The 23919-nt window shown below is 35.4% G+C and overlaps 2 protein-coding genes across 5 annotated transcripts in view; one reads left to right on the top strand and one right to left on the bottom strand.

Moving 5' to 3' along the window:
- The first annotated feature begins 2646 nt into the window (after positions 1-2646).
- Positions 2647-23919, top strand: part of LOC133173410 (uncharacterized) — a 47910-nt gene continuing 26637 nt past the window's right edge. The window contains exon 1 of the mRNA XM_061308395.1: positions 2647-3642. Within this exon, the coding sequence (XP_061164379.1) occupies positions 2661-3629 (969 nt within the window). The 5' untranslated portion in view covers positions 2647-2660 and the 3' untranslated portion in view covers positions 3630-3642. The remainder of the gene's footprint in view (positions 3643-23919) is intronic.
- On the bottom strand, positions 6471-22100 carry LOC133172945 (uncharacterized). 4 transcript variants are annotated; one of them, XM_061307804.1, is made up of 7 exons: positions 21809-22100; positions 17872-21067; positions 17025-17072; positions 11875-12022; positions 9334-9512; positions 8372-8500; positions 6471-7830 (listed from the first exon to the last, which is right to left on the bottom strand). In XM_061307804.1, the coding sequence occupies exons 1-7, from the start codon at positions 22015-22017 to the stop codon at positions 7594-7596; spliced, it is 4146 nt and encodes a 1381-aa protein (XP_061163788.1). In that variant the 5' UTR covers positions 22018-22100; the 3' UTR covers positions 6471-7593. The 4 variants fall into 4 exon arrangements, with proteins under 4 accessions (XP_061163788.1, XP_061163785.1, XP_061163786.1 ...); XM_061307801.1 differs by having other exon boundaries at positions 17872-22100; XM_061307802.1 differs by having other exon boundaries at positions 11884-12022; positions 17872-22100.

Here is a 23919-nt window from a genome sequence, read left to right as displayed (position 1 = left end):
CTACGTATAACTTTTAATGTTTTATTATAAGCGCCATTTCAAGCAGTTTTCATTTACATGAGACTATTTATTGAAATGTATATCTCTCTCCTATTTTTACTGAGTACTTTTATTTTTTAATCTGAAATAAGAGTAATGAGCATATAAAGTGGTTGCTGTATTATAAGTTTGACTGTACCTGTAAAGATAGTACACTATTAAAAAAAGGTTTTGTATTGATATATTACAAAATATAGACTAAGTGCACATTTATTAATGATTGAGAAGGGAAGATTTACTCATATTCCTAGGGAGAATAGATTATGTTTTTGTTGCCAAATGGAGGTTGAAGATGAGTACCATTTTATATTAAAATGCTCACTTTATCATGAGTACAGGAAATTGTATATTAAAAAGTATTATTGGTATAGACCTAGTATGTATAAACTTTTACAATTATTATCAACTGAAAATGTGAGTGAACTAAGTAATATAGGGAAATATAGGGAAATTCCTCCAAAAAGCAGAAGCACTTAGAGATTTACATCTGTAAACTAAGGATTTTTTTTAATGTTTGGTTGGAAATATTGTATACAAACAATCGTATGTTAAAACAAGTATATGTAGATATTTTATGTATGTATACATCTTCCGTGCTATACGTCCTGTATTTGTAATGTTGTAATCTGATAAGGAATAAATAAACAAACAGAAGAGCATGATAGGTATCTATTAATAGAAACAGGTGATTTCCTAAATTAATGTTGGCAAAGCATCTCTATATATGGCTCCTTACACCTAATAATTTTATAAATAGTTACTCTAGAAGATTCTTCTATGTTTTCCCAAGGTTTTTTTTATAATTAATATCACTATGTCATCATTGGTGTACTATTGATAACTTTCCAAGCAGCTATTTATAGACAAAATCCCCAGTCTATATATAAAGTAATTGATGATATAAAAGTGTAACCTGCGGTCTACGGGTGTAATATATAATTTGTATTTTTTGGACAAGAAGGACTAAATACAATTAAGGTAAGACTCATGAAGTCATTGTTTCCTTGAAGTATATATCCGACAGGCGCGTAGCCAGAATGGAAATGATGTGTACGCAGAGAACGGCAGGGGGTGGGATGGGGGGTTTTGAGGCCCCCCTAGTGTGTCAAGGGCTCTGGTCAGGCACGTAGTATAGTTTCTGCCAGCCAGGAAAAAATTACAACTTTAAAAACTTTGACAAGCAAGGAAGAAAAAAGTCTAAATTTGAAGTCATATTTCTTGTGTTTGTTTGTTGGGGGAACCAAATAACCATGATTTAACAATGCTACAACAAACAGTGGGGGTCCACCCTTTCAATGTACATTTTCAATAGTAAAAGGTTAGGTTTGGAAATAAGTTGGGGTGGAGCCCCCCCCCCCCCCCGATACTTCGTGCCTGCTGATGAGGGCCTAGAATTAAGCTCCTGAGTTTTACCAAATATTTCATTCATTTTCTTGCAAAATAAAAATTATGCCATTTAGCTTTTGTTTAGGAAATAAAAGACATAGTAAAATAAAAGACATAGTAATATTTATTGTTTTAACAAAGTTAAAACTTCCATGGAAACTTATTGTACATGTAGTTGAGGCTAAAAATATAACCGATATATTGGTATCATATGTATTTTTTAACGTTTAAAAACACGTATGCTAAATTTTAATTATGAACAAAAAATGTCGTATTGTAAATCATACTAGTAGATTATAGTATTCAACGATGTGGTTGAAATTTAATTTCTCAAAGATCTTTAAAAAAAATGTCAATGTATGATAGAACAATGACAAAATAATGAATGATTTATTTGGATTTGGCAGTGATTAAATAAAGAACTTCAAATTTTATCATACAGCCATGATAATTCAAAATTTAAATCGAAACAGTATGACACAGAATAATTTGAAACACGAATATATGTTGGTGGTACTGAGATTTTTTTCTCCGAATAATTCTCTTTTCTTTTCTTTCTTTTCATTTTTTCTTTCTTTCTTTTTTTTTATTTTTGAAAATGATGTGTACGCACTTGCGTATTTGCGTATAGGCAGCTACGCGCCTGTCCGAATGAATATTAGTTATAAATTATAACTTATGATTGAATATTAAATTCTTTGGGAAAATCAATTTCTCATAAATTATGCATTAAAGCAGGGAAATATTTTATTCGCCTTCAAAAGAGGCGTAAAGGAGAATTTAAAATGGAAGAAGTTTTACTTCTCAAGGTGGTAAAGAAACCTCTCATTTCAAAACGCTACAAAATTTTAATTAAGACTCAATTTAAAAACACGCCTTTACGATCTGAAACAACGCACGATAAACATGTATAAGCAAAAAATCAAATCAAATGTGAAAAAAAAAATTCAGAGTAAACAAAACAATTTTTTTGATCTCTTTAAACTGTCAAAACTTTCTATCAGTTGTTGAAGACTTACATCTAGTCCGAAATATCTGACATTTTCAAGGTTTTTTTTCTCGATTTGATATTTCCAGGAAAACGTCAGAACGAGCGCCATTATTTTCCTGGCATGTAAAATATCAAATCGTGAAAAAAGCCTGGAAAAGGTCAGATATTTCGGACTAACTTACATCATGACGGTTTCGTCAATTTAAATAGTCATTTTCTTTCCTTCTCTTGCAGATTTGTCACAATGGGATACGATACGGATTTTTTAAGCATTGTTAATATGAATGCCTCCGGACGGAAAGGCCACAAGTTTATGGATTTCCGAAAGTTCGGACTTCATAGTATTGTAGAGAACGAAAAACCAAACCTGCTCTTCCTGCCGGGTGACGATCCAGATCCGGATACACTAATCAAAATGAACTACGAAACTCTGACGCTGGAGCAAGCAGAGCAAGAAACGGTGTTACTGTACGACGTTAACCGACTACGGCTCAGATCCAAAACCGAACTTCCGGAGATTCAAATACCAGGATTGGAGTATGGGAAGTATGTCGCTCCGATGATGCAAATTCTTCCTCCGCAACCAAGAAGTCAAGAGTCCGTGGTTAAGGAGTTTGTATGCGTGTCCTGGCACTACAGTATTACACGTTTAAATGGTTCGCAAAACCTATTTGAGATCGGTCGTCGCCTTATGATATATGCGGAGTTTATGGCCTGGGCTTCCGGAAGTGAAGTTCTGATTGGCGGAGACTTTAATCTTGAAGTAGAACAGATAGACACACTGATAAAAGAGCACAATCAGAGGATAGAGCAACATGTAGATGATCTAAAGCCATTCTTTGAGAGTGAGTACGGTTTGATGCCTTGTATGACAGAAACGACACAGCGACCCATGAGAAGACAGCGTCAACTTAAACTTCACAAATGTGTAAAGTCAAAGGCTGAAAATTTCTTTATCGCCTCCAAAGAAATGCAGCTTTGTCATACAAGAAATGTGCAGCTGGACAGACTCGCTTATAGTGCCACCGCTCTGAAAGTCGCCACTAAATTACCGGAAGTCGACCCAAACCCGACTCGAACTCGGCAAGAGTACCAGCGTGAGCGTCCAAAACCTAGCACAACAGACCGGGTTCGATATTCAGAATATTGTCCAGCTCCATCAAGAACCGAAATGTATATCCCACAACGCCCACCCAAACACCATGGGGGATGACTCAGGCTCAGTAGTTTATAGATCTGCCCGACTTAAAATATGATGTGACAAGACGCAGTCCTAAATTAACAATCAACACTAAGCAGGCAGATGAGACAATATTTTATCAAACTTTCCATTTTCGTTAATAGAAAAACTTGGAAATGTCTCAAGCTCAGATAAATGCTAATACGCATTTTTCTCCTAATGCATGTTGTATAAATTGTGTGAAGATTGTAAATAAAGATAGCAAGATTGTATTTTGTTTTTGTATATATCCGGCGTTAAAATACTTATATGAGTTTTGTATTCATGTCAGTCCATGCTTCTATTTACCTATATTAGTAAATGAACCTATAATAAAACCCAGAATCGATTGGTTTTCCTTAGTAAATGTACAGTGCCCACTGTCCAATCCGACAACTGTGCAATCCGGCACACTGGACTTTCCGACGTAATATTTTATTCCCAAAAATTTCTTTATAATTTATATAGAATAAAACACTGTATATTCCGACCACTGCACATTCCGAATTCCGGCGATTTTTTGTCAACAGAAGTAGATAATTACTTTATGATTTACCCTGAGTAATCCGACATAATTACACTGGTGTACCGTAATTAGCCGCTGGCCAGGTACATGTAACATGAATGTCACGTTTGGTCACAAGATTGGTCTACTTAGAGAGTAGTTAATTACATGTACGAGTTCAAAAGTGTTTATGTAAGCAATTATAAATGAACAGTTTTTGAATTAAAAATTAGGCAATTATTTCTCTTTGATGTTATATATACGTACGTCCCTGTTGTTATCAATTTTATTCTCGCATTGAAAAAAAATAGCATCCACGCGACAGAAAATAAAAAGAGTACATGGTGTTTAGATCGCCTTTACGTTACAGAATAAATAAGATTTTTAGCTTGAAATTAAAATCAAATATGCAGTCAGGGTCCTTCGTAAAGCCATGTTATGAAAAAAAAATGAGTTCGGCGTACTACTGTTTAACATGTATACAATACACAATTTTAAAGGCAGCATCTTGTCTTATAGAAAACGTTTCATTTCCGGGTTAATATACAGTGAATCAAGCGAGGCTGTGTACATAAAAGATTCGCCGAAATCAAAAAATATCGCTTTCAGTTGCCCTTTAATTTTAAAATATTACGTCTGTTTGATTAAAATTCAATCGCACAGTTTTAGAGTTACGTCCCGTTTGTATGAAAAGTCGCGTGACGGTATTAATAGCACAGTCTATGTTGAGAAATAAACAATGGCGAAAATCTGTAGAAAAAAACAATACCACTGTGTAGAGAAGGTAGACGAAATATTTACTTTTATATCGACTGTCAGTAAGTAAAAATTAAATTGCAACATCTCGAAATCTCGAAGCGATCGGCAGTTCCATGTTTTGTCCATTAAAAAAAAGAAAAACATCGTATATTACTGCAGAGTTTACTAATGCTATATCACAAACGCTGTTTCTCAAAGAAATGCTAATCAGATATATTTTAACAGCGAAGAAACACACAATTATGCAAACACTTTGACAATTAAATACAAGTGTACTCTTAACCTAATGAAAAATGATTTTTTTTTATTTTGTATGAAGTCGTCTGACACTAATGATAATGCTCAGAAATATTCAACACTGGGTAATCCGACACACTGCCTAATCCGACATTGTTTTTATTTCCCGCAGCATGTCGGATAAGACAGGTTTCACCGTATTCTGACCATTTCTCACTGCTTGTCCCCCTTGAATTGTAGATGCTATGAGGTCTGTGGCGAAATCTTTGATGTTCAAAATAGGTTTATTAGAATGTAGGTCAATTTCGAGCCCAAAAATCCCAATCTAAGTATTTCAATCAGAGAAAGGATAACTTACTAACTTTGTGGAGAGAGAGGATAACTTACTAGGATAACTTACTAGCTTCATGGCTCTCAATCAATCAGAGAGAGGATAGCTTCATGGCTCTCAATCAATCAGAGAGAGGATAGCTTCATGGCTCTCAATCAATCAGAGAGAGGATAACTTACTAGCTTCATGGCTCTCAATCAATCAGAGAGAGAATAACTTACTAGGATAATTTACTAGCTTCATGGCTCTCAATCAATCAGAGAGAGGATAGCTTCATGGCTCTCAATCAATCAGAGAGAGGATAACTTACTAGCTTCATGACTCTCAGTCAATCAGAGAGAGGATAACTTACTAGCTTCATGGCTCTCAATCAATCAGAGAGAGGATAGCTTCATGGCTCTCAATCAGAGAGAAGATAACTTACTAGCTTCATGACTCTCAGTCAGTCAGAGAGAGGATAACTTACTAGCTTCATGGCTCTCAATCAATCAGAGAGAGGATAACTTACTAGCTTCATGACTCAATCAATCAGAGAGAGGATAACTTACTAGCTTCATGGCTCTCAATCAATCAGAGAGAGGATAACTTACTAGCTTCATGACTCTCAATCAATCAGAGGGAGGATAACTTACTAGCTTCATGGCTCTCAATCAATCAGAGAGAGGATAACTTACTAGCTTCATGGCTCTCAATCAATCAGAGAGAGGATAACTTACTAGCTTCATGACTCTCAATCAATCAGAGAGAGGATAACTTAATAGCTTCATGACTCTCAATCAATCAGAGAGAGGATAACTTACTAGCTTCATGGCTCTCAATCATCTCTGATTGCTGATCGTATTTATGCAATATTCGATTACCATCTAGAAGTTTATAAGTTCCTTATTGTTTTTATAAAGTTCAGCGTTGATTATGAATTTTCAAACACATTTTCTCATGCCGATAGAAATGTACAAAGAAAAAAGTTTTTTAAAAAAATAGACGAAAAAAGGAAGATGTTAGACTTTAATTACACCACAAATATCCAAATTATATCAGTAAACAAAATTCTAATCAAGTGACAAAGACATAAAATCTTGAATAGATATTAACAAAGAACGAATATGAATTCCATAGTGAAGTAATAGCGTGGAAATATTACAGCGCTGACACTAACTGTACGAACAGAACAGCGAGCGGTTGATGTATAATGATACACAACCTCGGAACAAAGGCAACAGATACGAGCGATCGGGACAATACTACCATATATGTATATATTCCTTTCTCTACATATAAGCTATCTATATACATAAATTTATATTTATAATGTCAATAAATATTTATTAACATGTGGTAAAAAGTATAAATAAACCTATGATATAAATAATAAATAGGTGAAATGAATTCTCTGTTTAAAAAGCAGCAAAATTGAGAGAAGCTGCTTTACTGATAAATGCTTCTATGATTTAAATTCTCTGAAAGTTTTCTCTACTCTGGAGAAAACATGCATGTCCATGCTAATCATGCTTCAACTTCCAGACAATAAAATGAAAAATAACAAGCTTCATAATACATTGTATATATAAACAAAAATGGTATAATATACATGTATACTAACAACATCTCTATACTAACAGTGTATGATATAATAAATAATTATTTAGTAATGTACTTCAATTATTCCATTGGAAAATCTTTAACAACACTGAAGGATATGACATACAACCTAATAATTGTACATAATTTATCACAGAATTCTCTTTGGCAACCATTAAAATAGTAAACATCTCTCTTGTACATATACAAACAGATAATGTACAATATTATAAGAGCTTGTCTTGTGTACAAGCTACAAACATCTATAAAGTATAATTAATGCTTACTGTTCATCATAAGAACGGTATCCATCATTGCAATTCACAGGCTTTATAGTGTAAAAACAGTGATTAATAAAATCTATACCTGTAACACAAAACATACCTTTTTCGTACATGTGTTCGTTTGTGTCTTTAAACATGTTTGTGATACATTCAAATATTGTAACACATAATACTTTCGGTAAGTGTGCTGATAAAGTTTGTGTCTTTTTATATATTTGTAATACAAATGTTACGATATGGAAAATGAACACCAACAGACATAGTTTACGCTTTCTGGGGTACGGATTCCATGTTTTGTCTGATGGAGGCGACATTCTGTTTTTCCTGGTCGTGTCTTTGTTTGAGTTTCTGTAGATCTATGACGTCAACAGTCTGGGTGGGGGACGGAGGGCCGCTTCTTTTGGCGGCGGGGGAAAGCTGGGCTGCCACTTCGTACGAATTGTACTGATTTGGCCTTGGTTTGACATTAGGTTTAGGTATACCTTTAGAGTACTCAATTGCCTGTAATGGTAATATTTGTCAATTAAGACCCATTTTTTTCTGCCATCGTAAAAAATTCAAATTAAAGAATTTTTGTTTTTATTTCTAGTCTCTAAAAAATCAACAAAAACATGCAGTAATTAAGAAAAAAACTGAATTATTATGTGTTAAGTGATAACAAGGATTCATTTTAATGAAATGTTAGACGAGAAATTATTCCCGTTACCCTGGTAACACCATGCAGAAAGGTGGGACAAATCATTGCAAGAACCACCCATATAGAGGTTGGATAATCCTTTACGATGAAAAAATATATCATTCCCCATAAAAATTTTCAAAAAAAAAAAAGAATCAGTATCAAAACAATTCTCCAACTACATGCAGGAACTGAGTAACAATTCATGCAGTAGGTTAGTAGTTCTCGTCATTAACATCCGGGGAACTCATTAGTCTCCTTATTAAGACTTACTGCCTGTCTTTTACTAGTTCTCTCCACAAAATGTTTGGGCCTCGGGTCTACATCCTCGGGTGATGTTTGTTCTGTGTACCTCGGGGTACTTACTGTTTTCCTTTTATTAGGTTTCTCCTCCTCCTTTCGAGGGTGAGATGGGGGTTTCTTTATGTCCAGCTCCTGACGATTTTTCTCCATCACCATCCTAGCATACTCAAACTGTTTGTGCCTCTTCTCCATCTAAACAACAACAGAAACTCTGTAATAGTGGTCAACTTGCAGCATTTATATACAGTGTGAAATAGTTTGCTTCATTAAGCAGTGTCTGCAGTTTGATGGCGTTTAGTCATTAGTCACTATATCATGAAATAAAATAACATTAATTTGTATGGGCTTTCTATGTCTGTAGATACTGTACATAAAAGTCAATATGTATTCAATCTCTATCAATTTCTAAAATTAAAAAAAAAACTGTTTTTTGAAAGTCAAACTTAAAAAGGAAAAATCCTTTAACTATCATTGCTTCAGGACTGCTTCTTTAACAATTAAATCTACTTCTGCTCTCCACTGATGTGACATTGTTACTCTTAACTGCTGGCCTTGATGATACTGTAAGCGTTAACTGATGACCTAGAGAATATTGCAACAGTTAGCTAAAGACTTTGGCAATATTATAACCTTTAACTGATTACCTTGACGATATTGTAACCGTTAACTGATGACCTTGATAATATTGTAACCTTTAACTGATGACATTGACGATATTGTAACCTTTATGACCTTGACGATATTGTAACCGTTAAATGCTTACCTTGACGATATTGTAACTCTTAAATGTCAACATTACCGATATTGTTACCTTTAACTGATGACCTTGATGATATCCTAACCTTTAACTGATGACCTTGATGATACCCTAACCTTTAACTGATGACCTTGATGATATCCTAACCTTTAACTGATGACCTTGATGATATCGGATATCCTAACCTTTAACTGATGACCTTGATGATATCGGATATCCTAACCTTTAACTGATGACTTTGACGATATTGTAAGCTTTAACTACTGACCTTTTCTTTGTATGTCTCGTTGTCCAGATCGGGACCCAGTGGCGCTCGACTCAGCCGGACTTCGTTCTGCATTTTCCTGTAGTCCTTAATCGTGTAGACTTGGTACCACGGCTTCTCCTCCGCCGGTTTGTTTTTATGTTGCTTGTACATAGATGCGTAACCGTTCTGTTCAAACTCAGCTGTAAAAGATTTCAGATTCGCAAGTATTATTACTTCCGTAGTATTTTTTTCATTTTCTACAGATACAAAGTCTCTGAAAATAAGTTCGAAAGCACCCAACTAGCATTCAGAAAATTGACTCCAAACGTCCATAAGTACAAATGAATTCATAATTATTATTATGATAAAATAGTGAAGCATTCCTGGTAATTTGCACTTATTCACATAGTCCCCATGAAGAGCTATACAAGGGTATAGAGGTATCATAAAGCATTCATGTTAAAGTTTTCGTGAGGATATAAAGCGTTCCAAATTATCAGCAAAGGTCGTAAAGCATCTTAGAGAACAAACGCCAAGGAAATACATAATTATCACCGCCCCCCTAAGAATTAACGTGAACAATGAGAAGCGTGCTGAGTATTAGCTCTCAAAATAGAAAGCGTCCCTACTAATTAGTTGGCTGTGATGAAATGAAAAATATCCGTGAGCATGAACAACTAAAGAAATGCATGTCAGATCAATTTGTGAGGTTTTGGTTTTAAGAAAAATAAACAATGTTTTTGAACTATAAGAAACAAAGTTCCCTGGTCTAAAATCTCTCATCAAATGTTTGATAATCGATACATATTGATTCATATCATTTTTAAATTCTATGTAAACAGATATGCTTTGATATTTTCTCCGCGAGATGCTATGCCTACTGTGATATGTTTTGTCTCCTCTCATCTCGGTTGAGTTGATCAATACTTCTTATCAATTTATTTTTTATTTAACGCATGTATACACGGTCGCGTATGATTTGTTCCTTTTATCACGAAGTATTTTTATCATTGATCAAGAGATTCCGGACCTCGACGGTCACTGGTCATATATGGGTATCGTGGTCATTTTCACATCCTCTAAAACAAGCGTGGTATCACCTTACAAATTATGCACAGCTAGACATCTTCACTGTAGTGATGTGCCCTTCCAGAGGCAAAATTATAACATTTCTTAAAAATTCAAATTAAATTGATTTTGAGAATTGACCACAGTGCAAAGCAGTCGTGTCTCCAGATTCAATTTGTCTTTTAAAGTACAAAATTCAGAAGAAAAAGAAAACGAAAAGAAATCTAATCCCTTTGACCCCACCATCCTAAAAACAATGCCAGCCAAGAAACTCCTCAGATCTATTTTTTATATAAAGAGCAAATATGGACTTCCCATCCCAAAGCGTTTACAATTTACAAAGAAACCACCCCCTGTGATCCCAAAAGCAGAGCTGCCCACATGATAAAAGGAAAAAAATCGAAAGGATTTTCATGGTCTTGTTTACTTTAAAATGATTTAGATCCCAAGTTAGCCTTAGAAACGGACAATAACAAAACAAGCAAGAAAAGTGAAGGTGGACATAAAAATTCTGATATGGACATCGGAAAAAAAAGAGAAATTGTAAGGTGTATTTTAAATGCTCAAACCGCAAGCCTTACCCCAAAATCGTGAGGGTAAGCAGCTCTGCAAAAGGAAACTAAGCATAACTCTTTATTAGAAAACCTTTGATGCAAATATGAACATCCTAAGCCAAATTTTTAATCTTTCGAAACAGAAATCAATACATATATATTCTATTTCCAAAATCTGGATAAACAACTTAGTAGTCTGTTACCCTTAAACAAATCCCAGCTGAGCTCTTCACTAGACAAAGTGCTAACAATATTTTGGCATAGTAGGTCAAATTGTGCAAAAAACGTTCTGTGATAGTATCAAGAAGAATATCCCTGCCCTCTCTACATTAATAATTAAGGTAGTAAGTTTTTAAGCGCTACACTATAGGTGTCATGAAGAAGATTAAAAATTGCATTTTGATGGTTAAAAACCCTATCCCTCACAACCCCTGAAGGGCATGAATCATGAATTTCGTAAATTTTAATTTCTATTATCTTACACTTTTACCAAAGAAGTGCTTCAGTGATCGAAGTGTTCAAAAGATTAAGCACTTCGTACACTACACAACAAAGGAAGGAACGAATTGCAATCAGGTTAGCTGAGTGACTTAGTTCATCTAAAAGATGCTAAATTAAAACACTATAAAAGATTCAGGCTAAAGAACTACGTTATCAGCTGTTCTTGTCATAATTTTTATCTCATAAAAAAACTTCAACTGAAAAATAAACAATATTCAGTTCATCATTACCGTGATTTAAAATAAAAAAGAATTATGTTACCAGGGACTTATAATATATACGTCCCTGATATATCAAAAAAAGAGAAGAAAAATCTTTACACGAAATTTTCAAGTCACTTGAACTTTTTAAAAAAGTGATATTAAAATATTTTCAAATTTAAATTAGTGAAGCCGTGAATTAGTAAAAGTCAGACCAGAGGCGTACACACTCTGCTGACCTCGGCTACCTAGTTGTCGGTCCAGTTCCTCCTCTGTAATGCTGATCGGGGGAATCTTGGGATAGGGCGACATCCGGTACGTATCCTCATACTGCTGGGGTTGTTCCCCGCCCCCAGGGGCTACGTTCTCCTGGTCATAGCGCGTGTCCTGTACGGGAAAAATAAACATAATGTTACCCTTACAGAAAACATAAACATAAATATTACAACATAAATAAACCCTGCAAAATGATCTGGGGATAAATCGCCAAGCCCAGAAAACATGCTAGTTTATCTTTTTACAATAAAAAGGAAAATACATATGCTAGTATAATATGCCATAATCTTTACTCTTAAACTTATTATTGCGGTTGTTTAATTTTTTTTTTAAGTGTTCAAATATTTATTAATAGTTTCACTAGACCTGTATTTATTTTCTCACGGATCGTTAAGGACGCCTTTTAATTGTTGCTTTCGGAAACATGTAACTCTATCTATGTACATTGAATTCTAGATCTGTTAAAATATTTCACACTTTTGTTTTTAGTTAATACAAGCAGCTTGAGTTACTTTTAAACAATCAAATATACAAAATAAATGTCGACAAAAACTATTTCGTTATAGGGACATTTTCCTTTAAAGAAATTTTAGACAAGATACCTCATATTTCAATAATTTTTAATCGATTAAAAATATCAACGGATTAGAAACAAATGAAATCGTGATCATTGTAATCATTTCTACATGTATATTACTCACTCATTAAAGAGAGAATTTTAATGTGAGATAGACGAATGTTCCTGCATATCATTTACAAATTCAAAGGTTAAAATCAACATTTATCTATAAAACCAGACATTGGAAGACGTTAGCTATATGTTACCTACAACATAACGCCCACCTCTCCCTCAGGCAAAGCTTACTTTAATATTCTAATGGCAGTACACCTCATTCTTATTCTTCTTTTTTTTCAAGTTTTAATTAACAGACTTTAATCAGAATCATCCAAAAAGATGTCAATGGTTTAATTTATTCATAAAAAAATGAGACCAAAAGTCAAGGCCAAGGTGAACTTCCATTGTGGTATATGAAATATTTTATTCCTTATGAAGGGAAATGATTAAAACATCAAGTGCCTGTGTATCAGAGGTTAACCTTTTAAGCTTCAATGTCAAAAGCTAAGACCATTGCCTATGTGAAATTAAAAAAAAATCGGCACTCTATAAAAATTACCTATGCGCAGTTTTTGAACAGAAATATCCTCAGAGAGAGATACATTTATGCTTTGGATTATAATTGCAAATATCAGATGTTAAGGTCAACTCGGATCGTGTATCTGAAACAAACTCTCCCTCATCTAGTTTGATTGAGATAAACTTTCATCAAAGAGACAAATGGTTTTTACTGTGTCAAGGTCAAAGTCAAGAATGGGTATTTAAAACATCTAATCTTTATTGCATTTATTTAGAAGATAATGACGAGAACAAATCTTCTCAACAGAGATTGTTTTCTTTCAATTATTTCTGCCAAAATCAAAAGCTAAGGCCAAGGAAGATAGTAAAGTTATAATATCTCCTTCTGCTTTGTCTTTGTGAATATATATGACGAATGTCAACCAAACCAGAGCTAAATAAAGTTATGACATCGATAGAAAGATAATAAAATACTGATTTCACCTCAAAATCTAATTTATTTTTGATATTCGTTGATTAAAAAAAACTTTATTTTTAAAATTCACGATTAAGCCTTAAGAAATAATATAGATTAAAATGTACCTCTCGGGGTATTTGTTTGTTTGCTATCTATTTACAGAACGGTATTAATGCGAGGAAAGTCTACAGAAAATATATCCCCATCTCTCCCTATATATATTATGAGCTAAAACCAAAGAGAAAGAAAAACATCTAAAACTGAAAGAAAACTTAAATTGTTGAACCTAAAAGAAGTACTTTCCGATCGTTCATTCTAAGCCCTGGGTATGGTGAAATAAAGACTGTTCATAATTAACTTCTGGTTATTACTTCATCTTTCACCAGGTCCGTAGAAAGCCGGGGGGGGGGGTACAAAAAAAGTAAGAAGAATGCCCCCTCCCAACCAACCCACCCCAATCCCCACATACACACAAACATTTTTTTTTTGCTTATCAATTTTTTGGACCCCCCCCCCCTCCTTTAAAAACGTTGCTAAGGGCCTGCTCCAATATCTGTCTTCCAACATCGTCTAACATATTCAAGGACTGACATTCAACGCTATAAAGAGGGAAGCATGTATACTGAAAACATAGCTACCTCCAAATCATGGGACAATTTGAGAAAAAAATCGATAATGCTTTCAAAACTTAGGGGAAAAGCACACAAAAGTATTTACGTCAGCTTTGCACTTGAGTCTGTAAAAAACTGATCATTCGAAAGATTGAAAGTCTGGGCCTAAATCCTTGAATTCAGTGCAAATGAATTATGTCCACTAACCTTTGGGAAAGTTTCAATACATAGCTTTCAAAATAATTAATATGAGGTGTGATTCTACATTGAATTCATAAAATACAATGCATGAAAAAAACTTAAAAGGTGGAGGTAATCGCGAAATGATAGATTAAATAATCTTTTCCTCATAATAAATTCCAATTGAATATTTATTGACTTCTTGTATATATTATCCCTAATAAAAATACTTCTCTATTTTTCATACAGCTTAAATACAAGCGTTCTTGGCAGGGAGACAAAACTCCGTTTACAAATGATCTTATGGGGGGGCTGTTGATATAAATCGGTTTATTCTTACAATGCTAGCTCATTTGTAAGGAACGTACATGTATGTGACAAATTAATCTGCAACAAGTGGGTTTGATCTAAGACTGGTCGCTCTAAATAGAAATACAAACGAAGGATTGGTAAAACTTTACCACTGACGACGTACTACTATCGTAGAAGAAAAGAGAACTGTGAAACGAAGCCTGGAAAGTCCTAAGATCGAAATGTTTACTCTTACTGAAAACAATTAAGAAATTGCAACAAAATTTCTCAAAAGAAAATCGCCATTGAACTAAAACGTATAACAATTTTAATGAAAGAGTAACAAAATCTCAAAGATTTATCGATTATTATCCGGGTCCAATTATCAGCCGGTGTCATCAAGTCTGAAAAGAAGGCTTTCTTTCAGATTTATCCTGTAATTTCTGTTACAGTAAGAAATGGAGAATCGATAATTAACAGAATATCAATCGACTGAGTGAAATGGTCGGCCAGCTACCCCATTCTCGGCAGATCTATAGGATCTTTAATGCCCACTGAGATGTGTATTCAGTGAGGGCTGTTTACTCTCCAGTCATACGGTGCCATATAAAGACTATCAAATATTTGTAGACTGGGTTCGTTGTTAACGTTAAATCTATGGTACATCCATAGTGATTCGGTTATATCTGTCTCAAGTGTCAATCTCGGCAATAGCCGTGGTTCCCTGATTAATCAAATGAAAATGTGTACTAAAACTGTTTGTTTGATCTACAGAAATAAATTATCAAGACAATGTAACTGATTTCTCTGCGAGGGCAGCGTGAAGTCTAAAGAAGACCAGTTAGATTGTCTTTACACTAAAGCACTAAACTCTCCAAATATGTCAAACACTGTTTATTCGATACAGATTTATTTCTATTTTTAAAAAAACACTAACTAAGACAGCCCAATTAATCAGAGTTTACAATAGATTGAAACCTAAAGAATGACACAAGGTCTCTACTGTTTAATTGAATCAGAATTCAAGACCCTTACCAACAAAGCCACTTAAACGTTATACGAAGTAATGGTTAACGATTACAGAACAAACTATTTCAGTCAAAACACTCGTAAAAATCATTGAAATTTCAGCTGGAATCAATTGTTAAAAAGATTTCTCTGGTTCAAGCAACCATTTCACAATGTGGCAGTGAAGTAAAACACTCGTACATTCTTTTTACCTGTACACAGTGGCTATACTGATACATTTTGTAAAGCTTTTAATACAAATTTCAAACTGGCATAAGACACTGTGAAAAACGTGGGTTTTTTACGATGTGCAAATTACCTCCAAGAATTTTAAATTTAATCTTCCTAAACTATGAAAAGTTTCAAAGAAAGAGAGTGGAAATAGATATACATTGTATAAACCTTTTTTCTATGAAGTATTGATGATCTATAGTTCAGAAGACTGACATCTAAGCTACAGTATGTACATGTTTGTTGAATAATGGCCAAGATAAGACATATTTCTTATGCTTGAATGTTGATTTGACAAAGGAGATGGGCGAACATAGCGTGTAGAAAGCCTATAGCTTCAAATGTACAAAAATTATGTTCAGTATGTGAATTTAGTATTTAGAGTAAAGTTCTCATTATTGAAATTTATGAAATTATGATAATCAAAACTTTTCTGAGGAAAATTTTCTCGAGCAAAATTTATTCTTTTATTAAAAAAATTAATGTGGTATTCGTGGGGTGGTTCGAACCCTAGCAATAAAAATCCTGAGTACCATTTTTCTTTCGAGACTAGCACGCTAACCACTAGACTACACAAGTCCTGATGAAGTGTGGCATTTAAATCATGTTTGTGATATGACCCTTGACTTAATCATGGACTTCAAGTATTTCTCGAAAAGATGCGAATGTTATGTCATAAAAGTATATTTTTAAGGTATAGTGGGTCATTGCTCCATATTTTTGGTAACCAAAAAATGTATATTTTTATGCAAACTTTGAGGATTAACTTTCAAAAAGGTGGAGCGAAGACCAATAGGAGAAAATGACTCTTTTTGCCCGCTTTATTGTGTGTCTAATATTTCACAGGCAAATAATTTCAATCTTTGAGGGATTTTTGCAAATTGTAGAGATTTTACATAAAGTATATTTTAATGTTAGACGAAATATCAAGGAAAATTTTGATATAACTGAAATTGAATTTTTCATCTTCATGTTTGTCACACTATAGGCTTATCGCTCGTCATGTTCACCCATCTCCTCTTATACTTCATCTTGTTGAATTGTTAAATCTTCAAAAATGATCACAATTTTAAAACAGGACCTGCCATCTTGTATATATACAGTAAAGGCATTACAAAGCAGACCTTTCACATGCAGTTAATATACACGTCACTAAACATGCTGCATTATACACCGGATACATGCTTCTGTAATACTTACATCCGGGTAGTAATTATTATGACGTGGGTAAGCATCATAATACTGAAACTGAAATACTCTCCAATATTAACACAGAAGAAAGGCCAGGGTTTACAATAAGATCATCTCACCTACATGTATTTAATAATGAAACTTGCATGTAAATATCGGCGCTCCCATCTAAATTAGTCGATAAAACAGAGTTGATAAAAATAACGAATCTGAACTACCGCCATTTTGGTCTATAGATTTTATCTTGACCGAAAGTGACTAAAGTGTGCTTCTTTGAAACTCTGATATATATTTTCATAAACAATTTACATTCTTAGTTGGTAAATTATTTCGTCGATAAATAAGTTTAACATCTGACTATATGTACTTCCGGTTGATACAAGATAGACCAAATTGGCGGGAGATGTAACTGCCTGTTAACTTGGGTGTACGATATTTTTTTTAATTTACTGGTTACATGGAGATCGCATAGGACCTGGCATGATTCTGTATATAAATTGAATACACGCTGGTTATATAAATAATAAATAAGTTAACAAAATAATCATTGCTTATTTATTATTTAATAGTTCCCTACTTTTTAAATGATTAAATTTGCACTTTCTACAAGTAATTTCCTCTTAATGGTTTAGGTCATTAAAAAATCAATATTCTTCATTGCATTTCTTTTTTGAATGTTTTCAATTTGTGTGCGTCTTCAGAATGTAACATAAATTTATAATACATACAATTATGAAATGTATGGCTAGTTATGCAAATGTCAGAAAAACTGTAATTCACCCCCCTCCCCCCCACCCCCCAAAAAAATATTGGTTGCATAAAATTTAAAATGAAGATGAAGGAGAACTGTTCCTACCTGATTGTAGTTCTGATGAGAGTCTTGTTCCGGTTGGGGGTAGTTATCCTCCAACTGATACTGCATCCCCGTCGGTCGTCTGCTGTGTTCCTTAGGATGAACTTCCGCATGAACCACTGAGGGTGCGCCAGTCCCGCTTCCGGGAGGCGGACTAAGCACCTTTAAATTAATGTCCACACTAATCCTCTGTCCATCTTCGGTCACTATTTCTTGAGTAATAGGCTTCAAGTCGAGAGGACGAGATCTTAACGTTGGAGATTGGTGATCACTTAGATGTTCGGGGAAGTTGAGCGAATCAGAATGTGGTGCATGGTACTGGGGTTCTGTTCTGGGAATGATAGGTAGAACAGGGCGGTTTCCAATAGGTTCCAGATGCTGGTTATTAGAAGTATGGTACACGACTTGTTTCGGTTTTTGATGTGATTCTCCTATAGGTCTCGAATTTGAATGTACCTGATGGGATTCTCCAATAGGTCTTGGATTTGAATATACCTGGTGCGCTTCTCCATAGGGTCGCACAAGACGCGAGTCACTCTGATTTCTCTGAAGTCCTCGGTGTTTATTACTGTTTCCTGATGAGGTTTTACTGTCTTTCTTTTTTAGTTGAGCAGAACGCTTTGCCCAAAGTGCCTGGGCTGGATCGTCGGGATCAAGCTCCTGAATTGGAGAATGTGCCTGAAATTTACTTGGGGCGGATTTTAGACCAGGTTTAACGGGTTTCTTTTTCGATTTGGGGGGAACTCTGGGGTGAATGAATACTTTATCAAGTTTTTTACTTTCCTCCTCCCGAACATGCTTGATTTCACGATAACTTTTTTCGTGTGGTTTACCATAGTCAATTTTATTCATTTCAATAAAATCATAACGAGGAGACTTAGGATGAAGAAACTCCATTCGCGCTGTATCGTTCTCGTCCACAAAATCTGGAACCTTTGGTTCCTCGAACTGCTGGTGGTGCTGGCGGTGACTGAGTTGGTGGTGCTCCTGATGATGAGGGGGAGGACCACCTTCATTTGCGAAAGGATTGGGAGGAGGATTGTCCCAGTCTCGGAAATTGTCCTCCTCCAGCGAATCTCGAAATTGCTCGCTCTGGATTGGCAGACGCGGTATCTGAATCTCCATATCTCTTTTCGCGGTCTCAGATATCCTCTGCTTAAGTCCCTCCTGATATTCGGCTTCTCTCCTCAGGTCTTCGTCCTGAGGTTCATAGTTCATATTCTGTAGGTGTGACTGTGGATTGTACCGTTCTGATTCGGGTTGTTGGTCCTGGTTTTCGTACCTGTCCCTGTTTCCCTGTTCGTCCTTTCGGTCATAATTTCGGTCCTCGTATCGGTCGTCATCCCGACCATCGCCATATCGTTGATTATCCGGAGCCTCGTTCTGGCGTCCGTAAGAATCCCGCTGTCGATCAAGTGGATTAAAACCATTCTGGTTATTTCCTTGATCCCTTTGTTCTTCGTAGGTATTTCTCCCACGTTCCTGATTAACATTAGCGTAAGAGCCCATGTTTTCTCTGTTTGGCTCTCCATAGGACCTTTTGTCGTCATTACGGACAGATGTGTATGAACCCATATTATCTCTCCTGGGCTCAGCATAAGACTGTCTGTCATCGTTTCTGACAGATGAGTATGAGCCCATATTGTCTCTTCTTGGTTCACCGTAAGAATTCCTATCATCATTTCTCACAGAAGAGTAAGATCCCATGTTATCTCTTCTAGGTTCACCGTACGAATTAAAATCCTCATTTTTAACGGATGCGTAAGATCCCATATTTTCCCTCCTGGGTTCGCTGTAAGAATTCCTGTCATCATTACGTACGGATGTGTATGATCCCATATTTTCCCGGCGTGGATCGCCCTGAGATTGTCTGTCATCAACTCTAACAGATGTGTAGGAGCCCATGTTATCCCTCCTCTGTTCTTGGTAAGAATTTCTACTGCCCCGTCTCTGATCATTGTAAGAGTCTCGATCATCGTTTCTAATGTTGGAATAAGAACCCATGTTTTCCCGTCTTGGTTCTCCGTATGAATTTCTATCCTCGTTTCTCAGTGTACTGTATGACCCCATGTTTTCTCTCCTCGGTTCTTGATATGACCTACTGTCGTCTTGATGTCTCATGTTACTATACGATCCCATGTTTTCCCGTGGGGGGTCACCATACTGGGGGTTTCGGCTGTAAGATTGACCATTTCTTTGGTCTTCGTAAGCTGGAGCATACATTGTTGCCATTTGCTCTTCTAATTGTTTTCTAATTTTACGTTGCTTTTCAGTTTCTTCGTCTAACTTTCTCAAGGTGTCTTCTACATCATCCTGGATTTCACCAAGACGGCTTTCAACAAATCTATATTCGTCCTCTTCGTCTTTAGTGAATGTTGGTGACTCAACATACACTTTCTTTACGGTAGGTAAAGAGGCTGTTCTGACAACTCTAGCCTCTGATTTGGCACTTGCACTGGTGCCAAGTAAAGCAGAATCAACCTTCCTGTCGTCCTCGTCTAGGGGAGCTGGAGACAAAGGGATGTCAGGAGACTCACGCCTGTCGCTTTGGTTGTCTTGAGTCTCGGAAACAGGTCTGGGTGGTTCAGAACTGTCCAAAGGCTCTGGACTTTTCTGTCTCTCTTGGTCCTCTTTCTCCCAGACTGGATGAGTGGGTGAGAAGCGATAGGTATCTGAAGTAGCGTGTGGAGTAGGAACTCTATCTTTAACTCTAGGAGTGTCCCAGTCAGGCTCACTACCTGGAGCTGGGCTGTCTGCCTCAGTGTAGGGGTCGTTTGTTGGCAGAGAGTTTATTTGTTCCTTCTCCTCCTTAAATGAGACTGCACTCTTTCTTCTCTCTCCTGTTTGGTCTCTTTTTATAACCTCACCTGTCTCTTTATTTGGAGCTTCTAGTGAATCAACAAGACTTTGTTGTCTTGACCTTGGTTGTGGCCTTGGTGTAAACTGTACACTTTGCTGATGGGGTGCAGGGGTTATTCCCTGAGCAACAAGAACTGCTGGATTGGCAACAGCATATACACCAGTGCTGCTTCTGGCTGTTGCACTCTGGTCACGTGAGCCTGTGAGTCTGGTAGTGGCTGACTGACGTGGTGAACTTGACCCTTGTCCTGGAATAGGAATACTGCGAGAACTGAGGGTGCTACCTTGTTTACTTGATCTGGTCCTTGGAACTGGCTTTTCCTCCCTGTCGCCTGGATTGCTGAAATGGGATAATGAATCTATATTTGGAATTTGCTTGGATATTGGTGATGGTACATTATAAGTTTGACGACCTGTTACAGGAGCAGATTGTCCAGGTGTAGCTAAAGCATGCAAAGCAGAATCAAGCACTAAGCTATGTGGTGACTCACTACCCTCAAAATTGTCAGACCTTGCTGACTGAAAATCCACAGAAGATTCTGTCACAAGCTGTTTTTCTTGATTCTCAGAACTTTCTTTGTTAGGAACAGATTCTTCTGTTTTATGATCATATAATGGTGAGTTATTTTTGCCGCCACCATGCAAAGCAACACTTCTAGAACTTAAAACATGTGCACTGGGATTACTAGAGTGTGATTTCACTGATGATGCACTATTCTTTCTACTTTCATGCAAATTTGGATCACTAGAAACATCAGTTTGAGAAGGGAGTTGTGGTGGTTTTACAAATACTTCATGCAGATATTTGTTTCTTTCTACACCTGACTGGACCAACTCCGAATCAGTGGTTAATGGTTCACTAAATTTAGCAGTCTGGTTGGCTTCACTGTCTCTAGTGGTGTCTAAATTCAAAGGTGGAACAAGGATTTGTGAGTCTAATTTATTTTCTATGTTATCTTCTGTATGGTTTTCAGTCTCTGTATTAGTTAATGCGGGGTCTACATTTAACTGTGTAGGGGGCTCTAACTGGTCAAGTGCAGTGCTTGATTGTAAATTGCGTGGATTATTGAAATCTACCAACCTTCTCCCTGCAGAAGCCGGGGGCTGTGCAGGATTATTATCAGCAATGTGCTTTGATGATAGCCTACTGGTTGTGTGATTAATTTGACCACTACTGTCGTTTGTCTTTTCACGCAAAAGAGTGAGTAATTCAGAGTTTTCTGTCCTGATTTTCCCGTGGGAGGTCGCAGACGATGGTGGGAGCGCTGTAGACCGGGCACTCTCACTCATATTACCTGTCTGAGAACTCCATATTGGAGAAGCTCCCAAGCAGTCATTCCAAATCACAGAGATTGACACACTGTAGAACTAGTGATAATTAATCTGTAAAATAAAAAAAATCAGGAAATACTACTGATTGGCACATTAATATCAACAAAATATTCTAAAGATCAAAGAATTACACATAATTCAAATTATTCTAAATTAATATTTATACCTAATTTATAAACAAAACTGCTTGGAAACAAGACTACCGTACATACATGTATCTTTAAGATTACCATTCCGCCAATCAATTGAAAATGTCAGTATTTCATGTTATTCATAGAAAATAAAAACTCTAAATGTTAACTGGCACCAAATAATTCAGATTCTATCCCATTCATTCACAATAATAATATGTATGTATATATGAGATGTCTTATTTGAATCAACTTGAATACTGATTTTTCATGATCTATAGGTAGCACATTTAAACCTATTCATTCATCAACATTCTAAGAGTCTTTCTACAGTATGTAATATATGTACAGTATTTGAATACATATTAATAATTCATTGAAGATTAGAAGTCTTTCAAAGATACAAGAGTAGTTGAAGTATACAAGGCCCAAATGCATGCATATCTTTAAGGCAGTCCTTATATCATGTGTGCACACTGCACAATGCCACAAAAATCATGTGTAGACAATCCAATAAAGGAATATGGCAGACATCCAAACCTAGAACTGCCAGTATTGTAATCAAAAACTCTGTCTTTAATAACTAAATATTTGTCTTGTCAGAATGCACTATTAAAAATAAATTAGGTACCATACACTTTTTGTATATATTAAGTAATCAGAGATTATTATATAAAACCTTCGTATTTCATGTTTATTAAAAAAATTTCGTTGCTTAAATATGTCATTAAAAAGCGCAATGGCATAAACACATGAATGGAAACCTACCATACCATACGTTAAGGACATACGCAACGTACCTTACCTACTGATAATTTTTCAAGTTATTCTTAATTTAAGATTATAGTGCCATCAGATGTTCGTTGACAAAAAATCAGCATGCATTACCAGGGGTTTTGAAAAAATATCAATTGATGAAAATTCTTGTTAAATTCAAAGAAAAATATACAAAAATTACTGAACATATATTCTAGATGTTTTGTTTATCCAAACTTGTTTTAGAGGAAGTGTAAAACAGCATATATAGACATTAAAATGTAGCACACAGTTCCTTTAATTATTGGAACTCTTCAACTCCAGTGAAAAAGACAATAAAGTTCAAACTATGTTGCGTATGTCCTTAAAACAACTTCACTGTGTAAAAAAAAAAATCGATGTAAAAAAGCGATATGAAAATATTTATTAATATTCTGCTCACCATTACTAATATAGGTTATTATTTCCATATGATCTTCGCAGGCTTAACCTTGTGAATAGATCATCCCTAAAAGTAACTTTAGTAATAAAATGTAAAGTGTATAGTATACAGTATATAGCCGAAGTATTCTATAGTATACATTTGTTTTGCTTACATCCGTTCTATATGTACCGTTATATTGGAAAATATAGTTTATCACTTCAATAAAAACAAAACAACAAAATACATACCTGTATGCATAACCTATCCGCAAATTAAATGTATGTTTGTCGTTGACACTACTTGTTTATTCTTGCTACCACACTAAAAAAAATTCACACTGTTTACGCAGTCGCGAGGAAACAGGAGAGATAACTCTGTTAACAAGTGCTCTGGATTTTGGTATCCCGATCCCGAGGTAATTAAAGCTTTCAACTTTTTAAAATAACTATAGAATGCTTGAATAACTTTTAAAGTTGAATTTGTAAATTATTGATCTTAAGTGTCCATAAGCCCCGCCGTATGTAAAGTCTAGAAGTTTTTTTTAAATAT

Source organism: Saccostrea echinata, unplaced genomic scaffold, assembly GCF_033153115.1.
Source record: "Saccostrea echinata isolate AGI-Se365-2 ecotype Australia unplaced genomic scaffold, CSIRO_AGI_Sech_v1 ptg000056l, whole genome shotgun sequence".
Lineage (NCBI taxonomy): Eukaryota > Metazoa > Mollusca > Bivalvia > Ostreida > Ostreidae > Saccostrea > Saccostrea echinata.
Note: the sequence above shows the minus strand (reverse complement) of the source record. Positions and strands in the feature narration are given on the sequence as shown.